Consider the following 21,684-nt stretch of genomic DNA (forward strand, 5'->3'; position numbering starts at 1 on the left):
TGTCTGCGTCAGCCAAGCTGTTTCTGACTTTAACCAAAGGAGGAAAGTGAGTTCCCCAAGTGGCATCCAAAGATAGGAGGGAAAATGGGAGATTCCTGTGTTTGCACATTTTACCTACACTCCGGTCTCCAGGCTTGCGGACCAGCCTTGAGTTTACACCAGAGAGTAAACAAGAGAGCTATTTGGACATCACACACCACTTTGCCAGTTTCCGTTTCTCTTCAATTATTTACCGTCTAATTGTCTACAGTGAAACAGAATCTGCAAACAGAATCCAAGATGTGGCCTCCTGAGTGAGCCGAGCGGGAAAGCTGGAGTTGAGTGAAGCAGTTTGTGCTGGCTGGTTTTGTGTCAACTTGACCCAAGGTAGAGTCATCAGAAAGGAGGAACCCTCATTGAGAAAATGCCTTCATGAGATCTGGCCGTAGGCAAGCCTATAGGGCATTCTCTTAGTGATTAAAGTGGGAGGGCCAAGACTCTTGTAGAAGGGGCCACCCCTGGGCTGCTGATCCTGGGTTCTATAAGAGAGCAGGCTGAGCAAGTCGTGAGGAGCAAGCCAGTGAGCAGCATCCCTCCATTCCTTCTGCATCAGCTCCTGCCTCCAGGTTCCTTCCTTGTTCCTGACTTTCTTCAGTGATCGACTGTGATGTGGAAGTAGAAGCCTAAGAAACTTTTCCCTCCCCAGTTGCTTTTGGCCATAGCGTTTAATCACAGCAACAGGAACCCCAAGATACAGTTGGAGTGCCCGGTGGAGCTGGCACAGTATAGAGACAGAGTCAGGGCTAGAACTCTGGTCTAGTCTCCTCTGAGGCCCAGTGTTTCTGTGGGGCTGTTTTGGGCCACAATCTAGACTTCTCCCTCAACTGGCTATTTCTTCAAATGCCCCTAAGTCTTGGTTTCTTCTCTTCAAAGGACAGAATGCAAAAGGGCTAGGAGGGAAAGTAAGTCTCTCGTTAGAGTGAAAAAAGGTCTAACACTATGACTAATTTTATGTTCATTCATGCCCATCACAGGGAAAAAGAAAAGAAAAACTTTAGTAACCATGAAAACAAGGAACATGTCCTAAAGTAGAAAACTTAGAAAAATAACGATAGAAATATAATCCGCTGTAGTCTGGCTGCTTATGTTACTCTCCTCATTGCTGTGACATAGAACAGACAAAGCAACTTAAGGAAGGAGGAAGCCAAAGCTCACAGTTTGCCAGTGCAGTCCATCGAGGTGGGGAAGTGATGGTGGCAAGAGCCTGAGGCAGCTGGTCTCTTCATCCAGTCAGGGAGCAGAGAGGAACCAATACCGGTGCTTAACTCACCATTTTCTTCTTACTCAGTTCACAACACTAATCCAAGGATGGTTCCGCCTGCAGTTAGGATGGTTCTCTCGACTCCAGTTATCCGAAACCCCCTCTCTGACGTAGCTAGAGGTTTGTCTTCTAGATGAGTCTACTTCCTGTCAACAATCAATATTATCCAGCACATTGCTCAGTAGGAATTTCTTAGGAACATTTTGATCTATTTTCTTTTAGTTTTCTATGTATATGATACCATTGAGAATACAATATTTTTTAAAAAAATCTTTATTTGTATGGGGGGAGGGCTCACGCTACATCAAGAATGAAGGAGTCAGAGGTTACTGTGTGGGAGTCAGTTCTCTGCTTCAAACTTGGTTGGCTGGCAAGCTCCTTAACCTGTTGAGCCATCTTGCTGACCTGAGAAGCATTTTATTATTTATAGCCTAGTTTCCCTATTGACATTTTATAATAAGCTTCTCCTCGGTGTCAATAAATGCTTACTCTAGTTTGCTTTCTGTTGCTGTGATAAAACACCACAACCAAAGCCAAGTTGGAAAGGAAAGGATTTATTTCATCTTAAGACTCCCGGATCACAACCCATCACTGAGGGAAGTCAGGGCAAGAACTGAGCCGGAGACCAGGGAGGAACACAGCTTGCTGACTTGCTCAGCTATCTTACTTACAGAGCCCAGGCCCATTTATCTAGGATGGGACTGCCCACAATGGGCTGAGCCCTCCCACATCAATCAGTAAGTCTGATAGAGGCAATTCCTCAGTTGGGGTTCCCTTTTCCTAAGTGACTCTAGTTTGTGTTAAGCGAACAAAAACGAACCATCAACGATAAAAACAAGGCTTTTCATGATGAATTATTTCGTTATAAGGAAGAGATACATGATTAGAACTCAGTGGATTCCCCTGGCTTCACTTTACAATGCAGTTTGGGAGCTAGGAAAGATGGTGATAACAATTCAGTCACAGGCTGACGGTGCAAGTGAAGAACAAACCTGAAAACAGGGCTTTCGTGCCACAGGGACACCCCATCCCCCACCCCACCGGGCAATAATAACTCCAGAAAAGAATGGGGAAAAGGGAGTTGAGCAGTTACGGTCTGGGGTGTATGTAAGTGCCTAGGTGAAGGTCACACATGACCCTAGTTGGACCACTTGCCACTTTTCTATTCATATTCCCTTCCAATTCTTTTTTCTCAGTGTAGGACACCCCCCTCCCACCACCCCTGTTCACATAGCTGCAATCCACAATACAAAAAAAAATCTAGCTTTTGTTCATTCATGTAAACTCAATCTTTGTGCTTGACTTGTGGTAAGTTTAGGGTCAAGAAAAGGAAATGTGTGTTAACAAAAGAAGATGAGTTATCCACTTGCTACTTAGGGTCCTATCTATACCAGCAGGTGCAACTTGAAGCTTGCAAGGAAATTGGTCCGTGTCTTCCAAAATGGTTTTCTGGGTAGAAAATGAAGGAGGAGGCAGACACACCTGCAGGATGGAGAATGTCACCTCTTTTTTTCCCTCCGGCATCTGGGGGAGGGGACGGGTAAGTAAAGGCATGCTGTAGAAAGTCATGGAAGCATCCACACCTGCTCGTCATATCAAGTGGCTAGAGACTCCCTAAATCATTAAGACGCACTTGGCTCCCTCCCAGAGCAGGTGTGGAAGAGTTTCCAGCCCAGCAGCTCCTCTTGCAAAGCCGGAGCAGAAATGAGGATCTGATTACTGAAAGGGGGTCCAGTGAGTAGCTATGCAGACCTCCTTTAGCCATAGGATTAGACTCAAAGCCAAGGCTTAAGAAACTTCTGGGGAATCCCAGCACTCGGGAGGCAGAGGCAGGCAGATTTCTGAGTTCAAGGTCAGCCTGGTCTACAGAGTGAGTTCCAGGACAGCCAGTGCAATACAGAGAAACCCTGTCTCGAAAAACCAAACCAAACCAAACCAAATCAAACCAAACAAAAAAAACTTCTGGGGAAAGTCTTCAGCCACGGCCCAGTGAAGCCATGGTCCCTTGTTTAAATCTAGATCCCACAACCATTTGCCATGTGACCTTGAAGTGCCTGGGCAACCTTTCCAACTCTTAGTTTCCAAATCTAGGAAACAAAAATAGTGATTTTTCCTCAGTATCCAAGGATGCCATCTGATACATAGTAGCTATGTTCAAAGAGTGGCACTACCTCATTTCTTAGGAAGGGATGCTTAAACATTAAGAGCAATGTCCAGGGCTAAGCTAAAATCTATTCCTTAGAAGTATACATTGTAACATTAGGCCAGTGTACCATGTGCTGGATATGATGTTGAGTGCTTCACCTAGGATCTCAAAAACCTCACTTAAGCATCAGTATTACAAAAGTTTAGAAATGTTACATAGTTTCCATAGGTTAAGCAGCAAAAGCCCATGTCCTCCTTCTGTCTGAGATGCAATTTAGCAATTCCTAGCTGAGCAGGATGGAACTGCCAGAAGTGATTGGTAGATTGAGGAAAAGCAGACTTGCTCAGGTCCATGGGGCTAGACTGCCCTCTAGTGTTAGAGATCTCGGATGGAGGGCAGGCTCATCTCCACAGCAAGTCCCAGTGAATCTCCTGACTCTACTTTCTCCATATCGCTGGGGATTCAGGCATATGTAGCTACATCTCGGTTTTAAATATGATTCTGGTCCAGACTCAAGTCTTGATGCTTGCACAGCGAACATTCTCACCAGTGATGCCATAGGAGTTCCTTCTAAAACCCAACGCTTCCCAGACAATCACCCTTTCCCAACAAAACAGGTGGCCAGCACATCCAAGGTCCAGGATTCAGTTCTTGGTGAGGGCTTACTTCTTGTCTCAGAGAAGACAGTCTTGTTTTTCTCAGTTTTAGCTGGTCCTTCTGTGCTCTTTGGGCCAGTTTGAAGTATTGAGTATATGAATACCCATAAACTCAGTGATGACTAAGAGAGAGCAGAGGAGAGAGGAGGGGGAGAAGATAAAGAGAAAGGAGAAAAGACAAAGAGAGGGGAGAGAGAGGAGTAAGAAGTAAGAGAATAAGGAGTAAGAGTAAGAGAGCAAGGTGGGGGCTGAGCACCCCTTTTATGGTCTTCACTGTTGCTAGGTAACTGGGGAGGAGTATAGCCTGAAGGTCAGAAGCTTGGTCCATTGTCTACGTGACTACTGACCATGCTTCTCTTGTGGGGGATGTGGGCGGGGCAGTAACTTAGGCAGAGGCCAGAGTTCCAGGAGCATGAGGGAACACCTACCGTGTCATGTAGGTGAATTATGACCATAGGGGTTCAGACCTCAGCTCAACTGGATACCAGCCTGCAATTCCCCACACCTCCGGACTTCTTCAGTTATATAAACAACTATTTTTCCTTATACTAGCTTGAGTTGCACTTCTTGTTACTTGTACATGGAAAAGGCTTTTGTTATAACAGAGCACAAAATCTTACCCCCAAATAAAACAATATCTATCCATCTTAGGGTTATTATTATTGTTGTGATGAGACATCATGACCAAAAGCAAGCTGGGCGGGAAAGGGTTTATTTGGCTTACACTTCCACATCATAGTCTATCACTGAAAGAAGTCAGGGCAGGAACTCAAATGAGGAAGAAATTTGGAGGCAGGAACTGATGTAGAGGCTACAGAGGGATGCTGCGTATTAGCTTGATCCTCATGGCTTGCTCAACCTGCTTTCTTACAGACCCCAGTACCACAAGTCCAGGATGGCACCACACATGGTGGGCTGGGCCCTCCCCCATCAATCACTAATTAAGAAAAGGTTCTTAACAGGGTTAACAGGGTTGCCTGCAGCCCAATCTTATGGAGGCATTTTCTCAATTGAGGCTCCCTACTCTCTGATGACTCTAGCTTGGGTCAAATTAACATCAAATTATCCAGCACACAAACTTAGGGGCATCAGAGTAATAATGACAACAAACAGCAACTCATAGTTATAAAAAAAAAAAAAAAGAGGGACTTGATTAACAGTTAAAATTTTCAGATGACCAAAACTATACCGAAACTTTGTGTTTTCTCGGAGATGTAAATTCTGCATTTGTTTTACTTTTGTTATTATTTGAGGAGATGACATTTGCACATACATGTGAGAAAGTTAGAGGATAACTGGTAGGAATCAGTCCTCTTCCACTGTGGGTTATAGGGATTAAGCTTGGGTTTGTCAGACTTGTGTGGCTAGCTCTTGGATGCTGAGCCCCCACCCCCCTCTATTCAGTACCACAGTGTATCAATCATGTGTAATATCTGGAAACCTTGTTTCTCACTTTGTTGCCACCCTCTCTCCCCTTCAGCCCTCCCAGGATCACCCCCTCTCTTTCAGGCAACAGGCAACATTCCTCTCTCTTTCTCTCAGATTCCAACTAAGATCTCTGTTGCTTCACGCCCTTCTTGGTGATAGCTCCCCACACCGCCCTGGTGCTTAAATGTCTATTCAGACTCTGTGCTCTGTATCTCAGTGTTTACAGAGTAGACCAGTCTGGTCTTCTGGGGGAGCAGCTGCAGACAGGATAGGAAAATCTGGCTCTTGAATGTAGCCTCATCAGTAGCAAGAAACTTCTGGAGTTTGGGAACAGCATCAAGCTCACGAGGAATGACAGCACAGCACGTGGTCACCTCTCCCTCACAATGCAGTGCCTCTACCTTACCACCTATGTAGCAGGCATAACAACAGTCCCAAGAACAAACAGGCTAAACTTCTTGCTTAGGCCATGCAGTTTCCTAGTGGCAGAGCAGAGACTTGAACCCAGGTATATCATCCAGTCTTCCAATATGAAAAATAAAAAGCCAGTTCAGACCAGTTTAAACCAAAAAACTGAATTGCTGAGTTGAATCTAGGAGCATACTAGATATGGAGAGAGGGCTCAGTAGTTAAAGAGTACTGACTGCTCTTGCGAAGGTCCTGAGTTCAATTCCCAGCAACCACATGGTGGCTCACAACCATCTGTAATGAGATCTGATGCCCTCTTCTGGGGTGTCTGATGACAGCTACAGTGTACTTACATCTCCTTCAGACACAGGTTGGATGGAGCTGGGGTCACTACACAGCCCCTGGCTTCTTCTCTGCTGGATGACCTCCACAAACTCTTCCTACACAGTAGCAGACTGGATACAATCAGCTTTAATCTCCTTGAAATAGACTTTATGGCCCCAGGAGACTAGAGCTTACTTTTCCTAATAACTGCCTAAATATTCTACCAACATGCTATTTGGTCAAATTTAAACCACATGCCCAGCAGTGCTTGGATTACTGAGGCCTGAATCACGTGAGCATCGATTGCAGAATAATGGGGGAGCAGTATCCTGCTTTGAATCACACCAACTGACAAGACCAGGGAGAGACAGATTCATAAAATAAGAGAAGAAAGGCAGCCAAACCCGCTTTCCATCCTGTGCTGGTCAACTATCTAATAAGCAATCTCCTAATGGGGGTATGTCCCATAGTGATGCCTTGGGCTGTTAATCACAGAAAATCTACAACCAAGTACAATTACCGTTTGAAAAAGACCATGAACTCATGTGCCAGGGACTCTTTTCTTTTGCCTGCTTGTGGGAACCGGAAGACTCAGGGTTGGTTGGTTCTGTGACATGTATTGTCTAGGAGCTGATGGTGGGAGGCAAGGACCACAGGAGTAGCTTCAGAGTAAGATGTCCCTCTCCACAGGACAGCCCAGTAAACACTGGGCCACCCACGTAGAGCCACTTTCAAGTCTTTGACTGCCTCCTAGTGCCCTCTAGGTGTTTCTTCACTTTGAGTGGAGAAAGGGAGGGTGGTGGTGGCCTCACCTCTGTGGAAATTGACAGGTTTCTGAATAGGGCAAAGAGCCCTGTTGGCTATTCAACCTGCCCTTTCCAGAACATACCCTATATCTGTCCCATGCTGTAAAAACAAGGCTCCAGGAGATACCAACCACTGTTAGGGCATATTTTCTTGAAACCTATATATAGCCTTCTGCCCTAAATCAGCAGTCACTGCTCTCCAGACTCGCTGGTTTCATTCTTGCCCAGCACCTTGGTTGCATCAACCTGCAGCCTGTAAGCCACACCACCAGTCAATCCCAGAACCCACCTTCCCCAGAGCCCACATGGCAGCCTGTGTTCACAGTGAGCTCCCAAAGGGCCCAGCTCTCTCGTCTGCTATTTCAGACTCCTGGGGTATCTGTTGTCTGGTGGGAGCTGCCTGTGGAATCTGTGTTGTCTTTTCAGCTGGATCTTGCTTATTCCCTTTTCAGGCAAGCTATGTCAGAATTCCCCCTTCATGGGGCAAGGCAGGCTGGGTGCCTTGCCAGGCCAGACCATGTAAGGGTCTAGATGAGAGGTAGAGCTGGAGCCAGTCTGGGAACATGATCCACATGACACAGTAATTCTTATGCCTATAAAACCACGCTGAGGATCAGAAGCAGCCTGTCAGTGAACACTTGCTTCTTTTTGGAGGCCTCCAAGAAATAAAAAGTCTTTGAAGTGCAGACTGCAGGGTTGTGAAGACTAAGAATAGGGGCTAAAGGAAAGGGATTGAGGGGATTAGAAGTGTTTAGAGACACTTGGCAGGCCAGGAGAGTGAATTTAGTTATAGCCACAGTGAACCAAAGATGTGGGCTGGTGACATGGTGGAGCAGATGCCGGGGAGGACGTGACAGAAACAAATATGTTCATGTCTTGCACAGCCCCAAATCATCATATAAGCAGACTCCAAACTCTTGGTGCCCACTGTTCTGTTTTCTTTTCCTTTCAAGGCCGGAGTCCCTTCCTGGAAGGTTTCCCTTCGCCATTTCCATTGAAACTGCTCCCCCATGACCACTCCCCACCCACCAAGCCAACTTCCAGGAACATGTTGAGAGCAGGGCAGGAAGGGTCACCAGGGAGGGAGAGGGGAGATGATGGCAAGGACAAATAAGGGAGAAAACGAACTGTGCCCATGGGCTTTTATAAGAATTTTATTTCTCAAAAAGGGGGAGGGGGGAGGAATCTAAAGTATTAAAATAATCTCTAGTCTTTGTTCTGGAGGTCGAGAATAGGATGTCAAAATAATTCGTATAAAAAGGTCAAGCATGATTGTAGGTCTTCCTCCCACTTGTAGGAACATCCTGAAATTCATCCCTCCAGCGTGATGCTCAGATTCTAACTACTTTGAAGGTACCGTGTGTTCCCAGGCCGGGGACAGACTGCAGATGTCTAGGATGTGCGCCCGTAACTTCACAGACACACCAAGGTCATCTCCCCAGTGGATACAGTCAGTCTGTCTCAGTCACCGTTTCCAATGAAAATGTTAAAGGTTTTAAGGAGTTAGCCCTCCTTAAGAACTCCTAGTCGTATTCTTCCGAAGACGAGTGTACGTAAAAGAAATGAAATTACACATCAAGAGGCTGAGAATGTCTGGGCTGGTCCCAGTCAAACGCTAAGAGACTTTACCTCACTGAGGCGTTCCGGCGGCCAGGACTTTCCATTGTCTCTGATGGTAGATGTGTCCCTTAGGGTCTACCTCTGATGTGAACAGACTGGGAAAAGCCAAGCCTCTCTGCCCCCAACAGTGATTTTCTTCCTAGGACTGGACTGCAGGGCCAGGGAGACAGCCTGGCAGTGGAGCATTTGCCTACCATGTGCAAGGCCCTAGATTCAACCCCAGTCACGGAGACAGACACACCCAAGAAGGCCGAAATGGAGTGTGAACATTAGCTAAGGTTGGAAACGCTGAGGAGAGCCAGAAGCATAGGTGAACTGTCCAGAAGGCAGACCCTTCTAAGAAGTAAGGGACGAGATCAGGTTCTCTCTGGAGATCCTGGAGTAGCCTTCATGTGCCAGACGGCGCACAATAGTCCTGACTGCTTGGCTCCTCTCAGCTGAAATTTCTCTGGGGAACAGGGAGATTCTCATGAAGATACTTGAGGCTTCCGTGCTCGGAGAAGTCTGAGACCACGTGGTCTTGCCCTCGAAGCAACCACTTTGTAGTTAGCAATCCCTCGAGTCCTACTGGTCCCCGGGCGTGGATTCGCGATGTGCTGATTCCGACTTCAGCTCCTATTAAAAAAAAACGAGACAAAAGAAAACAAAACTCACGGAGAAAGCCGAGGTTTTCGTGGGTGAGTCCTCTGTCACTACAGATCAAACTGCAATGCAGTGCCATGTGTCACCTCTCTTCCTGGCCTTCACCCAAGGGTATTCTGACAGTCTTAGAAGATCCATCTTCATCAGTTTAATTCAATTGTGGACCCCATTTTAACATCTGGGCATGTCTTGAAGCTTATAACAATGTCTAGCATAAAGTATGGCTCCCTAAGCCCGCCCCCACTTCCCTTTTGAGATTGTCTTACTGTATAGACCAGGTTAGTTTTGAATTGTTGATCTTCCTGCCTCAGCTTCTTGAGTGGTAGGGTGGCAGGTATGGGCCATTATACCAAAATAGTATTTATTTATTTATTTATTATATGTAAGTACACTGTAGCTGTCTTCAGACACTCCAGAAGAGGGAGTTAGATCTTGTTACGGATGGTTGTGAGCCACCATGTGGTTGCTGGGATTTGAACTCCTGACCTTCGGAAGAGCAGTCGGGTGCTCTTACCCACTGAGCCATCTCACCAGCCCTATTTATTTATTTTTAAAAAGATTCATTTATTTTTACTTTGTGTAAACTTTATTTTTACTATGTGCAACTTGCATGCTAATAGGTATACTACATGCATGCTAGTGCCCGTGGAGACCAGAAGAGAAGGTCAGATCCCCGGGAACTGGAGTTAGGGATATTAGTCATCTGATGTGGCTGCTGGTCCTCTGAAAAAGCAGCAAGTGCTTTGAACCTCAGCCCCTGCCAGTTACTGAATACGTGACAAGTTCTTGCTCGTTTCTCTTCCCTCTTGTTCCTGAGGCCAGGGGTTTTCCTGGGTCTGGCTCTGGGTTCTCCACCGTATTCAGTGGCCGTTGGGATTCCTCGTGCATCACAACATCCCTGAGTGTGTCCAATGCACCAGGCCTGAGGATGAAGTAGTGAAGAGCAAGCCCCTGCTACTGTGGAGTAGATAGTCACTGGGCCAGGGAACTAAAGGACAGGCCAGCCATTGCTTTTCTACAGTGTTTGAGTTTGAGGGCTGTGAAAGTTAATTTAAGTGAGAATCCCAATGCGACACAAACAGGCACTCAAGTCAATGACTAAGACATCCGTGGTGTATCCATCCCCTTACACCCTCCACCATCAGGGAGAGGGATTTCTCCAGGCAGATCATATGTTGCAGAAAGCCTGGGGGAGGGAGCCTAGGGTACAGCTCAGCAGCACAGCAATGTCACAGGACCTGGGTTGGATCCCTGGCACCAAAGCGAAAGGCCCAACACCAAAGACAAAATGCTTCAAGGGATTAAAATTCTCAAGTGTTGTCTGGGCATGGTGGCACAAGCCTTTAGCACTCACGCTTGGGAGGCAGAGGTATGTAGAACTGAGTTTTGAGGCCAGCCTGGTCTATATGTCAAGTTCTAGGATAGCCAGTGCTACAAAGGAAGACCTTGTCTCAAAACAATACAATACAAAACAAAGCAAAATGATAACACATACATTCGCCCTTCAAATATTTACAAACTGTGCCACAATGTCTTACTGGACTATTGGGTTATGGCCCCCTGGGAAAGCAGGCTGTTCAAACGATGCTAAGGAGAGCAGGAAGTTTTGTAAGTGATGAAAGGACCAGGTGTCTATTTCTAGTAACCACATTTGTTTTTGCTTGTGCCAGTGGTGAACCCAGAGCCTGTGCATTCTAAGCCCATGCTCCAGAGTGACATACCCCACCTACACACACACACACACACACACACACACACACACACACACACACACACAGAGAGAGAGAGAGAGAGACAGACACAGACAGACAGACACACTCCTTTCCTGGTTCCTGATGTTGGTGCTTAGGCTCTGTGATGTGTCCTAAGGCACCAATATCAACACCTTCCATCCTATGTTCTGCTTCCTATCTCTGAGGCAACTTGGCTGTGTCACTCGAGAGCAGTAGGTCTGCAATGGCCTGCTCTCTGGGAACCACAGCAGCTTGTGCGCCCAGATAAGCTGTGCCAGCCCTACATTGTAATGGGGGCGCCCAGGCTTGTACACATTAGATCTGACATTGGCTGTGTGACTCTGGGCAAGTGACTTGTCTCTTGGTTTCCCCATCTATGGGAAAGGAATTAGGTGAAGCTACCATTTTCACAGGCGGGAGGTCTACCGACATAGGTGGTACACGGGGCTGTTGTGTATGTATTAGGTCACACATGTGGCGGTGTCTCTACTTCAGCACAGTCCTTAGAGGCACCACAGTGGGAGAGCCACAGGGGACTCCTTTCCTGTGCCTTTCTTACCCAGTCCAAAGCGGTAGCCATCAGAGAAGCGAGTACTGGCGTTCCAGAAGACACAGGCGCTGTCCACGTGCTGGAGGAAGAACTCCGCTGTTTTCTCTACAGGGGAAAGAGAAACCAACTGAGGAGGACCCATGGGGAGCACACCCACTTTTGGTGACTCCCTGGTGACAGATCTGGCTGCATGTGTTTTCCTCACATGTTAAACATGCAGGCTTGGGAGCACGCTGAAGGGGAAGATGGCAAACTGAATCCCATGGTCAGGCCGGTGAGAGACAGTCAGTTGGAACTGATCTGTAGGTGTTATGCCTCCGTGCTGGGACAGCCTGTCTAGGTCTGACCAAATCCACAGGCATTAGCTCTGTGGTCTTGAGCAGGTGTATGAACACCTCTGTGCCTGGGGGAGAGGGGAAGGACATCACCTGGTTCTCAGGGTATGGAGAAAGCCAGTTGGCCCCTGGGAATCCTCACCCCAATGCCTCACGGTAAGCGGTCAGTTACAGTTGTGGCTGCTTGGTGCTATCTATGGTCATAGCTTCAGTAAATTGGCTGTGAATTCTCAGGGACCATATGGCTTCCTTCAGCATCGGGTCTCAGCGCCAGCCACCCTGGCGTGTATGCTAAATGTTACATGTTGGCGTGTTAAATAAAGCAGTGTGCAGAGTCTGTCCTGCTCGTGACCTCTGGGTGCTAGTTTATTTTAGCTGTAAATTGTTTCTGTTTTTTGTTTTTGGACTCAGGGTCTTGCTATATAGTCCAGTCAGGCTTTCAACTTGTGGCAATCCTCCTGCCTTAGCTTCCAGAGTTCTGAGATTACAGATGTTTAGACACAATGTCTGGCTTTGAACTACATGGTAGGGCACCTGTATAGGTAAAGGCGATGCCTCGGAAGCAGAGGAAGTCTTAAAGTGGTGCCAATCATCCCTGCCCCACTGATGGGGGCCACCGGGATGGACCCACAGATATAGATCAGAGAACACTCAACAAGCCACCAACCGTCTCCAATGCCAGGACTGTCCCTGGTCAGTCTGGAGTGGGCTTTCCTGTGGGACTGAAGGGGCTGGGAGCAACAGCACCAACTGTAGATCAGATCCAAGAAACTGTACACCACATGCCCAAATCACTGCAAACTGACCGTTCTCAGTGACGATGACATCTGTGTGAGAGCTGCCGTACTTATGGATGTGATCAATGGCTTCCTGGACGCTGTCCACCACTTCAATGCACACTTCCAGGTCCCCGTACTCCGTCCGGAGTGACTTCACTTCTGAGGGGCTGAAGGTCAGGTAGGAGGCAAACTTGGGGCCTGCGTGAATTTTTACCTGTCAGAGAGGAAATCCAATACAAAACCCACAAGAATGAGACAACAGTTGGGTCTGAGTAACAGCCTGTGTGAGGTGGAGCTGGGTTATGCAGCAGCAGGGCCCTGGCAAGCGACGGCCAGGCTGCTTGTGGGCCTGGAGGGTGACTTAGCCCTTGTCACACCAGGATGCTCTGCTCGGTCACCAACAGGCCCTTGAGCAAGCTGGGGCAGGATTGAAAGGAAAGGCCTTTGAATGGTGAATGTCTGGGCACACAAGCCTCTGGCTTCTGGCTTTTTAACTAAAGGAACATTTGACCATAAACTCTCATTCTCTATAAAGTGGAACCCGTGCTGGTTTCATGAGAAAGGCACCATAAATGTATATTTACTTCCTACATCCCAGGGAAGCCCTGGCTTGGTGCTCTGGGCTAAGTGCTTCCAACTAGTTACCTGGGTGATTTTGGCCTGCCATGCCCGCTCACGCCCTCATACCGATCCTATTCCCAGTTAGAGCCATGTAAGGATCCTGGGCTGGCCCCTGAGGGACTTGATCGCAGTCCAATTCCACAGAGGCCTTGTTCTCTGAGTCTGCACAGGACTAGGTTCATGCCTCGATTCCTTCAGGTCTTGGCTCCAGCTATGACAAGCTCTGTCTTGCCTGGTGGCTGGAGGGACTAATGTGACTATGTTGGGCACTCCACTCTCTCCAGGATTGGGGGACCCAATCTGTGATCAGACCACCCTGAGGACTTAGTTCCTACACACAAAGGCGTTTCCTGCACAGTCTGCGCATTGCCTCATCTTGGTTTGAAGCCTGTCAAGGTAGTCCTCCCTCTGATACTTGGGGATGCCAAGGGTTTGCCTTCATTAGGATGAAAGGGCTCAGTTCTAGCCAAGGACACCTTTCCTCCTGTGCAGTGTAGGTAACTGTGAGTTTTGGCATCTACAGGTAGCCAACAGTCTACCTACTAAATGGGCCACTGTACCCGGACAGTTGTGTGTTGTGACTCCCTTTTATTCTGTGGGGTGCACTTTCACTTTCAAAACAATGACTTTAGGTGGTGGGTAGTTCTCACTGTTAACCTGACGGGATTAGTGAAGCACACCTCTGCACGTATAAATGACCAGGCCAAATAAGGGTGTCTGTTTCCAAAGAGATGCTTAGAAGCTGAGGCCTCTGGCCTAACGAATGGACCAGTCCCTTGGCGGCTCTGTGGTAGGATGGCTTACTGGGAGGGGGTAAAATGTAGAAGATGAGCCTTCTCAAGGAAGGAGACCACTGGAGAGATGTCCTGGAAGACAATATTTCCCCCTTCTCTGCTTTCCAGCTATCATGAGGTGAGTTGCTCCCCACCATGAGGGAATGAACCCTCTGACACAGTAAACCAAGTTAAGGAGTTAGGGATGGTACCAGGCTACGGGAAACTACAGGGAGTGGCTGCTTTGTTGGTTCTCGGGTTACCTAGCTGCAGCCTTGAGGAGACGCTGGGCTCCACTAGGGAGTCACATTTCCACTAGCAGCTTCTACTCAGTCTGTGCTTGCAGTTCTTCACTGGGGTCCTACTGTATTGATAAGCACTTTTCCCTTCCGGCAAAAGGATGCCACACCAGGGTCCCAGCGAATGAGGTCAGCAGGCTCACACCTGCTATCAAAGCTGGAAATGCAGTCATGCAGGACCTTTAATAGATTGTCCATTTGGCCATGATACCTTCTAGTCATTTGCAACTGTGAATTTAGCACAGCATAAACCTGTCTGTATCTCAAACTTACTGAATATATTTGTATACAACCTCCATAGCAGGTTATGAATGAAATCCAAAAGAAAGCTATTCAAACTGCTCATCATGAATGCCATTCAGTAAGCACGTTTATACTGGCAACTGAAGACATTGTGGAGGAAAGGCATGGATACATATAAATTTTACTCTTGAAAAGACTTCTGAGGCTAGAGGAATGGCTTGGCAGTTAAGAGCACAGGCTGCTTTTCCAGAGGACCCCGGTTCAATTCCCAGCACCCACATGGCAGCTCATAACTGTCTGTGACTCCAGTTCCAGAGGATCTGATGCCCTCTTCTGGCCTTTTGGGGCACATGTGGTCTACAGACATTCATGCATAACACTCTCACACAAGAAATAGTAAAAACACTGTGCCCCACTCTAAATGTGAAAAAAAAAAAAAACCCTCTTCAAAACAGAAACAAAAGCACTCTGCATTTTTTTTAAAGTAACATAAAAGGAAATGCCTAGTTAACTTTTTTATCCAAATGAAACACTGCTGTGAAGATCCCATTCCGTATGGTGCTATGTGGCCTGCTACCTTTGAACCCTTGCAGTGGGGGGACTATGCTGTGTCTTGGAACACACGTAGCCACGGGCATCTGTGTATCAGTTCCATACCCCCCGCCGACCGCAGCGGGCAGGGATTACATCTTTCTGACCTCTGTACTCAGCACAGCTCTGCATGCACAGTGCAAGTGTAACATCCTGTTCCCTAAGGTGCCCGGAAGCTGCTCCCGGTCCAATCTTTCCCGCCGGTCCACCATACCTGTTCCACTCGGAGCATGTCAATGATCTGGTCAAATAAGGGTGTTCTCAGCAGATCTCGGTGGATAAGCAAAGTCTCCAGGGCATTACAGGCGGCTGGGTATTCACATTTAGAGTCTCTGACTGGAGGGAAGAAGAATAAAGAGTGAGTGCTGTGCACATGATCCGCAGACATAGAGGATTCACCAAGAGTTTCCCCTGACTCCCCAGGAGCCCCGGGTCAGCTCACCGAGTCGGGTGACCTTGTCCACGCTGGCTTCGGAATCCACGTACATGTGGCAGATCCCTTCGCTGTGGCCCATCACTGGGATCCCTTTGGCAGCTTTCTGGATGTCTCTGACCAGCTGGGAGGAGCCTCGGGGGATGATCAGATCTATTATTTTGTCAAGGCGGCAGAGATCCTCAACTTCTTCTCTGGTGTTTACCTGAAGAGGGAGAGGATCAAAGAGGAAGATGGCATCTTCTGGTCAAACTGCAGAGACAGGACTGTAGGGCTCGAGTGGCGCTATGCTTGGCGCTTCAGATGGAGAGTAGGCCAATCCCTGGAGGGAGCTCAGTCACAGAAGGGAGGGCAGTGGGACAGCTAGCCACACAGGACAGAGAGTGTTTTTAAATGCTTGGAGGTACTGAGTGCTGTGGTGAATGATAGGCAGGCACAGAGGACACCATGCTACGGGATCACTAAAAGAAATGGGGCACTGGAGGCATGCTGATCTTGTTAGGAGGGGGACCACTTCCCGAGACTTCCACTGACAAACTCCATCTTGGGATGCAGACTAGACCAATCATGAGTGCCTGGGTTGGGTCACAGTGATAGCAGGCATTTTCTTTTCGTTTTTTGGATTTGTCAGTGTCTTCCAACTAGTCATAGTACAACAGCTACATAAACATACATGTGCCAAAATGTTCATAGCTGCTTTATTTCATGAAGCCAATACCCAGGACCAGCCCAAATTCCCATGGACAAAGAAAAGATGAATTGTAGTGTGTGGCTATAAATGAACTACTACTGGGCTGCGGAAAAGGAGAAAGAAGTTCAGGATGCAAAGACACAGATGAATAGCGGCACCGAGATAAAAATAAACAAAAGTCATAGAATGGGAAAGTGCGTTCTGGATGACTCTATCAAAGTTCAGGAACAGACAAAAGAAACTGAATGTGGTGCAAGTCCAAGAGAGTGGGAAGGGCAGGAAGGGCCCCCGTGGCATGCTGGGGACATGTGGTTAGCGGCCATACATATCCACACAGACACAGAGCAGTCTACCTGCAATCTGCATGGAGCACTATAAGTATAGTATACACTGCCAGAAAGGAAGGGAGGGAGGGATGGAGGGAAGGAGAGAGGGAGGGAAGGGGAAGAGGGAGGGAGGGGACCCATCCAGGCAGGCTGTGCAGGAGCTGGGCTGAATTCCTAAGCCTGGGATCTCCCCACCAGATTCTCTCTGAGCATGTACTAAGTCAGCCCCTCCCAACAGGAAGAAGGGAATCCTGAGATGTTGGAGGGAGGAGCCTTCCACAGAAAAAAGAATGCTCTAGAACTGGCTTAAACCAAATCCAAACCGTACCATAGACTGATGAGGTTTTGTACCCCAGAGTCTGCTTTTATGCAGTCCAGAGCAAGGGTCTAAGAAAGAGCAGCATTTCCTCACAGGGTAAAACCGAGAGTTAACTGAGGTAATGAAAGCTGCTCACCTGACTCGTTCACACAGAGCTCATCTGGCCGCTCAGGCCAGGTCAGGGACCACAGTAGCAGGAGCAGCAGCAGGCTCTCATTCTCCCACACCACATGAGGGCTGATGACAAACGTTCTTAAAGTGACTTATGTCCAATCTAAACTCTACCAAAGACTGGAAAATTCTTGTTTGTTTGTTTTTTTGCTTTTTCAGGGTTTCTCTGCGTAGCCCTGGCTGTCCTGGAACTCACTCTATAGACCAGGCTGGCCTCAAATTCAGAAATCCACCTGCCTCAACCTCCAAAGTGCTGGGATTAAAGGCGTGCACCACCACCGCCCGGCTTTGGAGAATTCTTTACCCTTGAGTCAGATTACCCTACATAACTTCACCAATGGGAGGAACCCAGCCCTATAGTGGGTCTCCCACTCCTGTAGCCTAATGAACAAGGGTCTGGGGGCCAGTAAGATGGCTCAGCAGGTAACGGTGCTTGCTACACAAGCCTGAAGACCTGAGTTCAATTCCCAGAACCCATGTAAAGGTAGAAGGGGAGAGATTCTCTAACCTAAACGTACACAAGCACTCTCACATGCACACCACGGTACACTAGGAATAAAGAAAATTACGTTTTAAAGAAGAACGACGGTCTAATTGATACCGAATAACCCAGTAGTACCAGGATACATCTGTATGGCAGAAGCTCTCCCAAGCCAGTGAAAACCTGCCTGGCTCTGCAGAATGGCCTAGGGGTCACAGAACTTGCTGCCTCTCTAACCAAGCTTGCCTGTAGAAGTATCTTGGCTTCATACAACCAAGTATTTGCTACAAATTTCCATAGACCTCATCTGGCCCTATCTGGGTGGGACCAGCCTCGTTCCCACCCACTTACCAGCTGTATGGCCTCCTTGACTCCATGGATGGAGAGGGCCTCCTGGGTCAGGAGGTGAAGAATGCGGTTGCTGTGTGCGGCCTCCTTCCCACCTTTGAGCAACAAGCCATTGCCACTGGCAATAGCCAAGGCTGCCACCTGCGGACCAAAGGGAAGACAAGATGGTCAGCATGACAATGATGTCTGTCTGCATTGCTGTGTGTCCATCTCACCTTTACCAGCATCCAAGTCAATGAAAAACTCATTTTATCCCACTTTATACTGAAGCCCAAAAAGGGTGGTGACTCTCCAGGTCACACAGCTTACGAACACAGGGCTGGCAGACACTCCGAGATGCTTGACTCTGGGGAACTAAACTATGTGATCTCCATAGAAGCAGCAGCAATGCATGTTAAATTCATGGTCACGGTCACACGGTACTCCCTCCCCGCTCCAGCAGCAGCGGGGAATAGGATGCTTGAGTCCTCTATAGTAAAGAACCCACTCACTCCACCGACTCAGGGGGTGGTAGGGGAGACCTATGGCTGTCCTGGAGTTGACCCGGGGGCTCTATATGCCTGATCTTAAGAAATCTGGAGAACACAAGCTCCTGCCAGCCCTGGACGGTGATAGCAGCGTGTCGAGGGAGCACCCACTGCTCAGGGCAGGGGATAGATGAGCTGTCCCACTGAAGCAGTCAGCTTCACACAGGCTCAGTCATCCTAAGCCAGAAACTTGATTTTTCTGAACACTTTGCAATGAGATGAAAATCACCCTAGCTATTGAAAAAAAGCTACTAAAATCCTTTGCCTGGCCATTTTAACCTCCAGATTAGGGATTCTTAATGCTTGAGTTGCTCTTTAGCCCCTTATGGTGGTAATGCAAACCTTCTCTACCTCAATGCAGACACTCCATGTTCTACACACAATTTCTAGGATTTGTGTGTAGTCGTCTGGGGCTACACTTCAGATGAGGCACCTCAGCTACAGGAGAAAGCCTACTCCTTGTGAGGAACTGGGGGTGGCTAGGACATTTCATGAACAGAGCCAAACAGAATCGGGACTCATTTCTGTTAGCACAAATGAGTTTTGCAGCCACCACTGACAGGCTTGTGGCCAGAGGGGTAGTGAGCCTGGCTGAGGACAGGCAACCATGGGAAGGGAGTCCTGTGAGGAACAAGCTAATGTGAGGTCCAGCCAGGGAGTGCCTGCCACAGAGCTCTGCAGCCTTCACAGTCCACGATGCCTTACATAGACAGGGGCTAGCTTTCCACTTTAAAAGAGAATTTCCCTTTGAGACCTCGGAGCCAGTACAAATAAAGACTTGATCTTATCCCATTCACGGCTTAGTTGGGAGATGATCCATTATTGACTTCTCAGAGAGTTTAGGGCAGAAGCGAGGCCAGCTCTCTACTGTCACCTCATGTTTCCAGGTGTGGCTGCTTTGACACGTGTCAGCCACATTCCTTAAAGAGGGCTGCATTGTGTCTTCCATTAACTACACAGAGCGCTTTTGCTACGTGATGTTCCTACAGGAATTACTCTGTGGCGCTGATAATGGAGTCCTTTTCTGTGGTTAGGCAGGTGTTAGGTGAATGACTGCAGCAGCCTAGCAGGGATGTGCCAGTCTCAGAACAAAGAGCACAGCTAGCCAGGAGAGCTGGGAGTTTCTTCTCCCCCTCCCTGCAGGAGGTGTGACAGGGAATATCAGCTTTATAATGCTGGTTTGCATCTCTTCTCTAGGATGGCTGGAAGGGTGAAATGCATTTGGGCTGAAGAAAAAGATCTTTCTCTCTCTTACATATGCTCATACATACATACATACATACATATATACATATATACATACATATACAATACATACATCTCTGGTGGCTTATCTCTCTACTCCTGGTAATATATGCTTCTCCCAACCCAATCCCAGGTGACCATGGTCTCACATACCTGGGGTAGACAGTCAGGGCGAGACTCAAAGATCACCAGTAAAACACCTATTGGGACAGTCACTTGTTCTAACTCCAGGTTTTTGGCAATCCGAGTCCGGCGCAGGACACGGCCTACGCTCTCTTGAGAGGAGGCTGCGATCTGCCGCAGCCCGATGGCCAGGCTGTTCAGTTTGGACGTGGAGAGGCTAAGGCGCTTCAGCAGGGGGCTGGCAAGTCTTCCTAAAACGGCAGTGGGACAAGATAAAGTGGATGATGTGGGCAGGCTTTGGCCACCGACCTTACTGGAGTAGGGATAGACAGGAAACTGAGAGTCTTGGTGATACGGTGACATTTAGGTTTACATAGCTCTTCCTCAGGGTGGAGAGAGACTGCTTGACAACTGTATCTCATGTCCCCAAATTATCACTTTCACCACGTGACATTCTAAAACATTTCAGCATTTCAAACCAGGGAAGCCTGGGATTCTATCTGACAATTTAGTAAACAAGAGGTTGTGATGTAGTTGTTACACATAATCTACCACAGTACTAACGAGACAGGCTATTTGGAATATAAAAAGGCCAACTGAGAAACATCAATCAAGTCTATTCATCAAACATAGCTGATGTATGTGTGCACCTGATGTATGTGAGGCACCTCAGCTACATCAGTTCCAGGACAGCCAGGGCGACACAAAGAAACCCTGGCTTGGAAGTTGTTTAAAAAAAAAAAATAAGGAGGAGGAAGAAGACACAAAGATACATCCTTACCCTCTGCCTCCTCCAAATCTTTTTTGTTGGCTAACAGGATCTCTTCCCGCGTCAAGCAATGATAATTTGTCTTTTTGACTTTTCTGTTGTTGCTATTATTATTATTGTTGTTGTTATTAATATTAATGTTATTATTATTATAGACAGGGTCTCACTATATGGCCACCACACCCAGACACCCCACTGTCTTAAGCTGGCAAAGCAGAGGATGAAGAGAAAGGAGGTGCTTGGGTCTCCCTGACTGTAACTGGTCATCTGTGATATGACTTTAGCCATATCACCTGCTCTTCCACGAGTGCCACACAAATCTGTCTGGACAGCACTTGATGGCAGCCATAAAGATAACACACTCATTTAATGGCCCAAGAGTGTCTCATCTTTCACCACAGACAGCATGCACCATTTTCTGTGCCTCTTCTATATGGACAGTTCATCTGAACTGGAATCCTAGGTCCACCATTGGCTATTTGACTCTGGGTGAATGACAGCTTTGCTGAGTGAGACTAATAAAACAGTAGCTCCCTCAGATACATTAGGTTGTGCAGTTTAAAGGGAATCCTATTGGGAAAGCCCTTAGCACGGTGCCCGCTAATACGACGGTCTCGGCTGTAATTAGCTGAGCATCTACAACAGTGAAGTTCTCAGTTTCCTTTTCTAGTTCTAAAATTGCCACAGAGGCCAGAGCTCACAAGACCCTTGAGGACAAGAAAGGCTCCTTGGAGGGTTGAGCTAAAATAACTGGAACTGGAGCAGAAGTAAGTACCAAGAATAGTTAGAAACAAATGCTGGCAGCACTAGTCACCAACCCTTGATAAAAATCATGCATAATAAATAATGTAATTTCATCTAACTATCTTGCCTTTAGATAGACATAAGAATTATCAGTGTAGCCAGGCAGTGGTGGCACATACCTTTAATCCCAGCACTCGGAAGGCAGAGGCAGAGGCAGAGGCAGAGGCAGAGGCAGAGGCAGAGGCAGAGGCAG

General features: G+C 47.7%; 1 protein-coding gene across 3 annotated transcripts in view; it reads right to left on the bottom strand.

Annotated features, from left to right (window-relative positions):
- Positions 1-8,197: 8,197 nt before the first annotated feature.
- Positions 8,198-21,684, bottom strand: part of Aldh18a1 (aldehyde dehydrogenase 18 family member A1) — a 35,682-nt gene continuing 22,195 nt past the window's right edge. For all 3 annotated transcript variants that reach the window (XM_021152575.2, XM_021152576.2, XM_021152574.2), the window contains 7 exons: positions 19,949-20,169; positions 18,027-18,164; positions 15,697-15,892; positions 15,469-15,590; positions 12,755-12,941; positions 11,623-11,718; positions 8,198-9,303 (listed from right to left, as the gene is read on the bottom strand). In XM_021152575.2, the coding sequence (XP_021008234.1) occupies positions 9,122-9,303; positions 11,623-11,718; positions 12,755-12,941; positions 15,469-15,590; positions 15,697-15,892; positions 18,027-18,164; positions 19,949-20,169 (1,142 nt within the window). In that variant the 3' untranslated portion in view covers positions 8,198-9,121. The remainder of the gene's footprint in view (positions 9,304-11,622; positions 11,719-12,754; positions 12,942-15,468; positions 15,591-15,696; positions 15,893-18,026; positions 18,165-19,948; positions 20,170-21,684) is intronic.

Source organism: Mus caroli, chromosome 19 (genome assembly GCF_900094665.2).
Source record: "Mus caroli chromosome 19, CAROLI_EIJ_v1.1, whole genome shotgun sequence".
NCBI classification, from domain to species: Eukaryota; Metazoa; Chordata; class Mammalia; order Rodentia; family Muridae; genus Mus; species Mus caroli.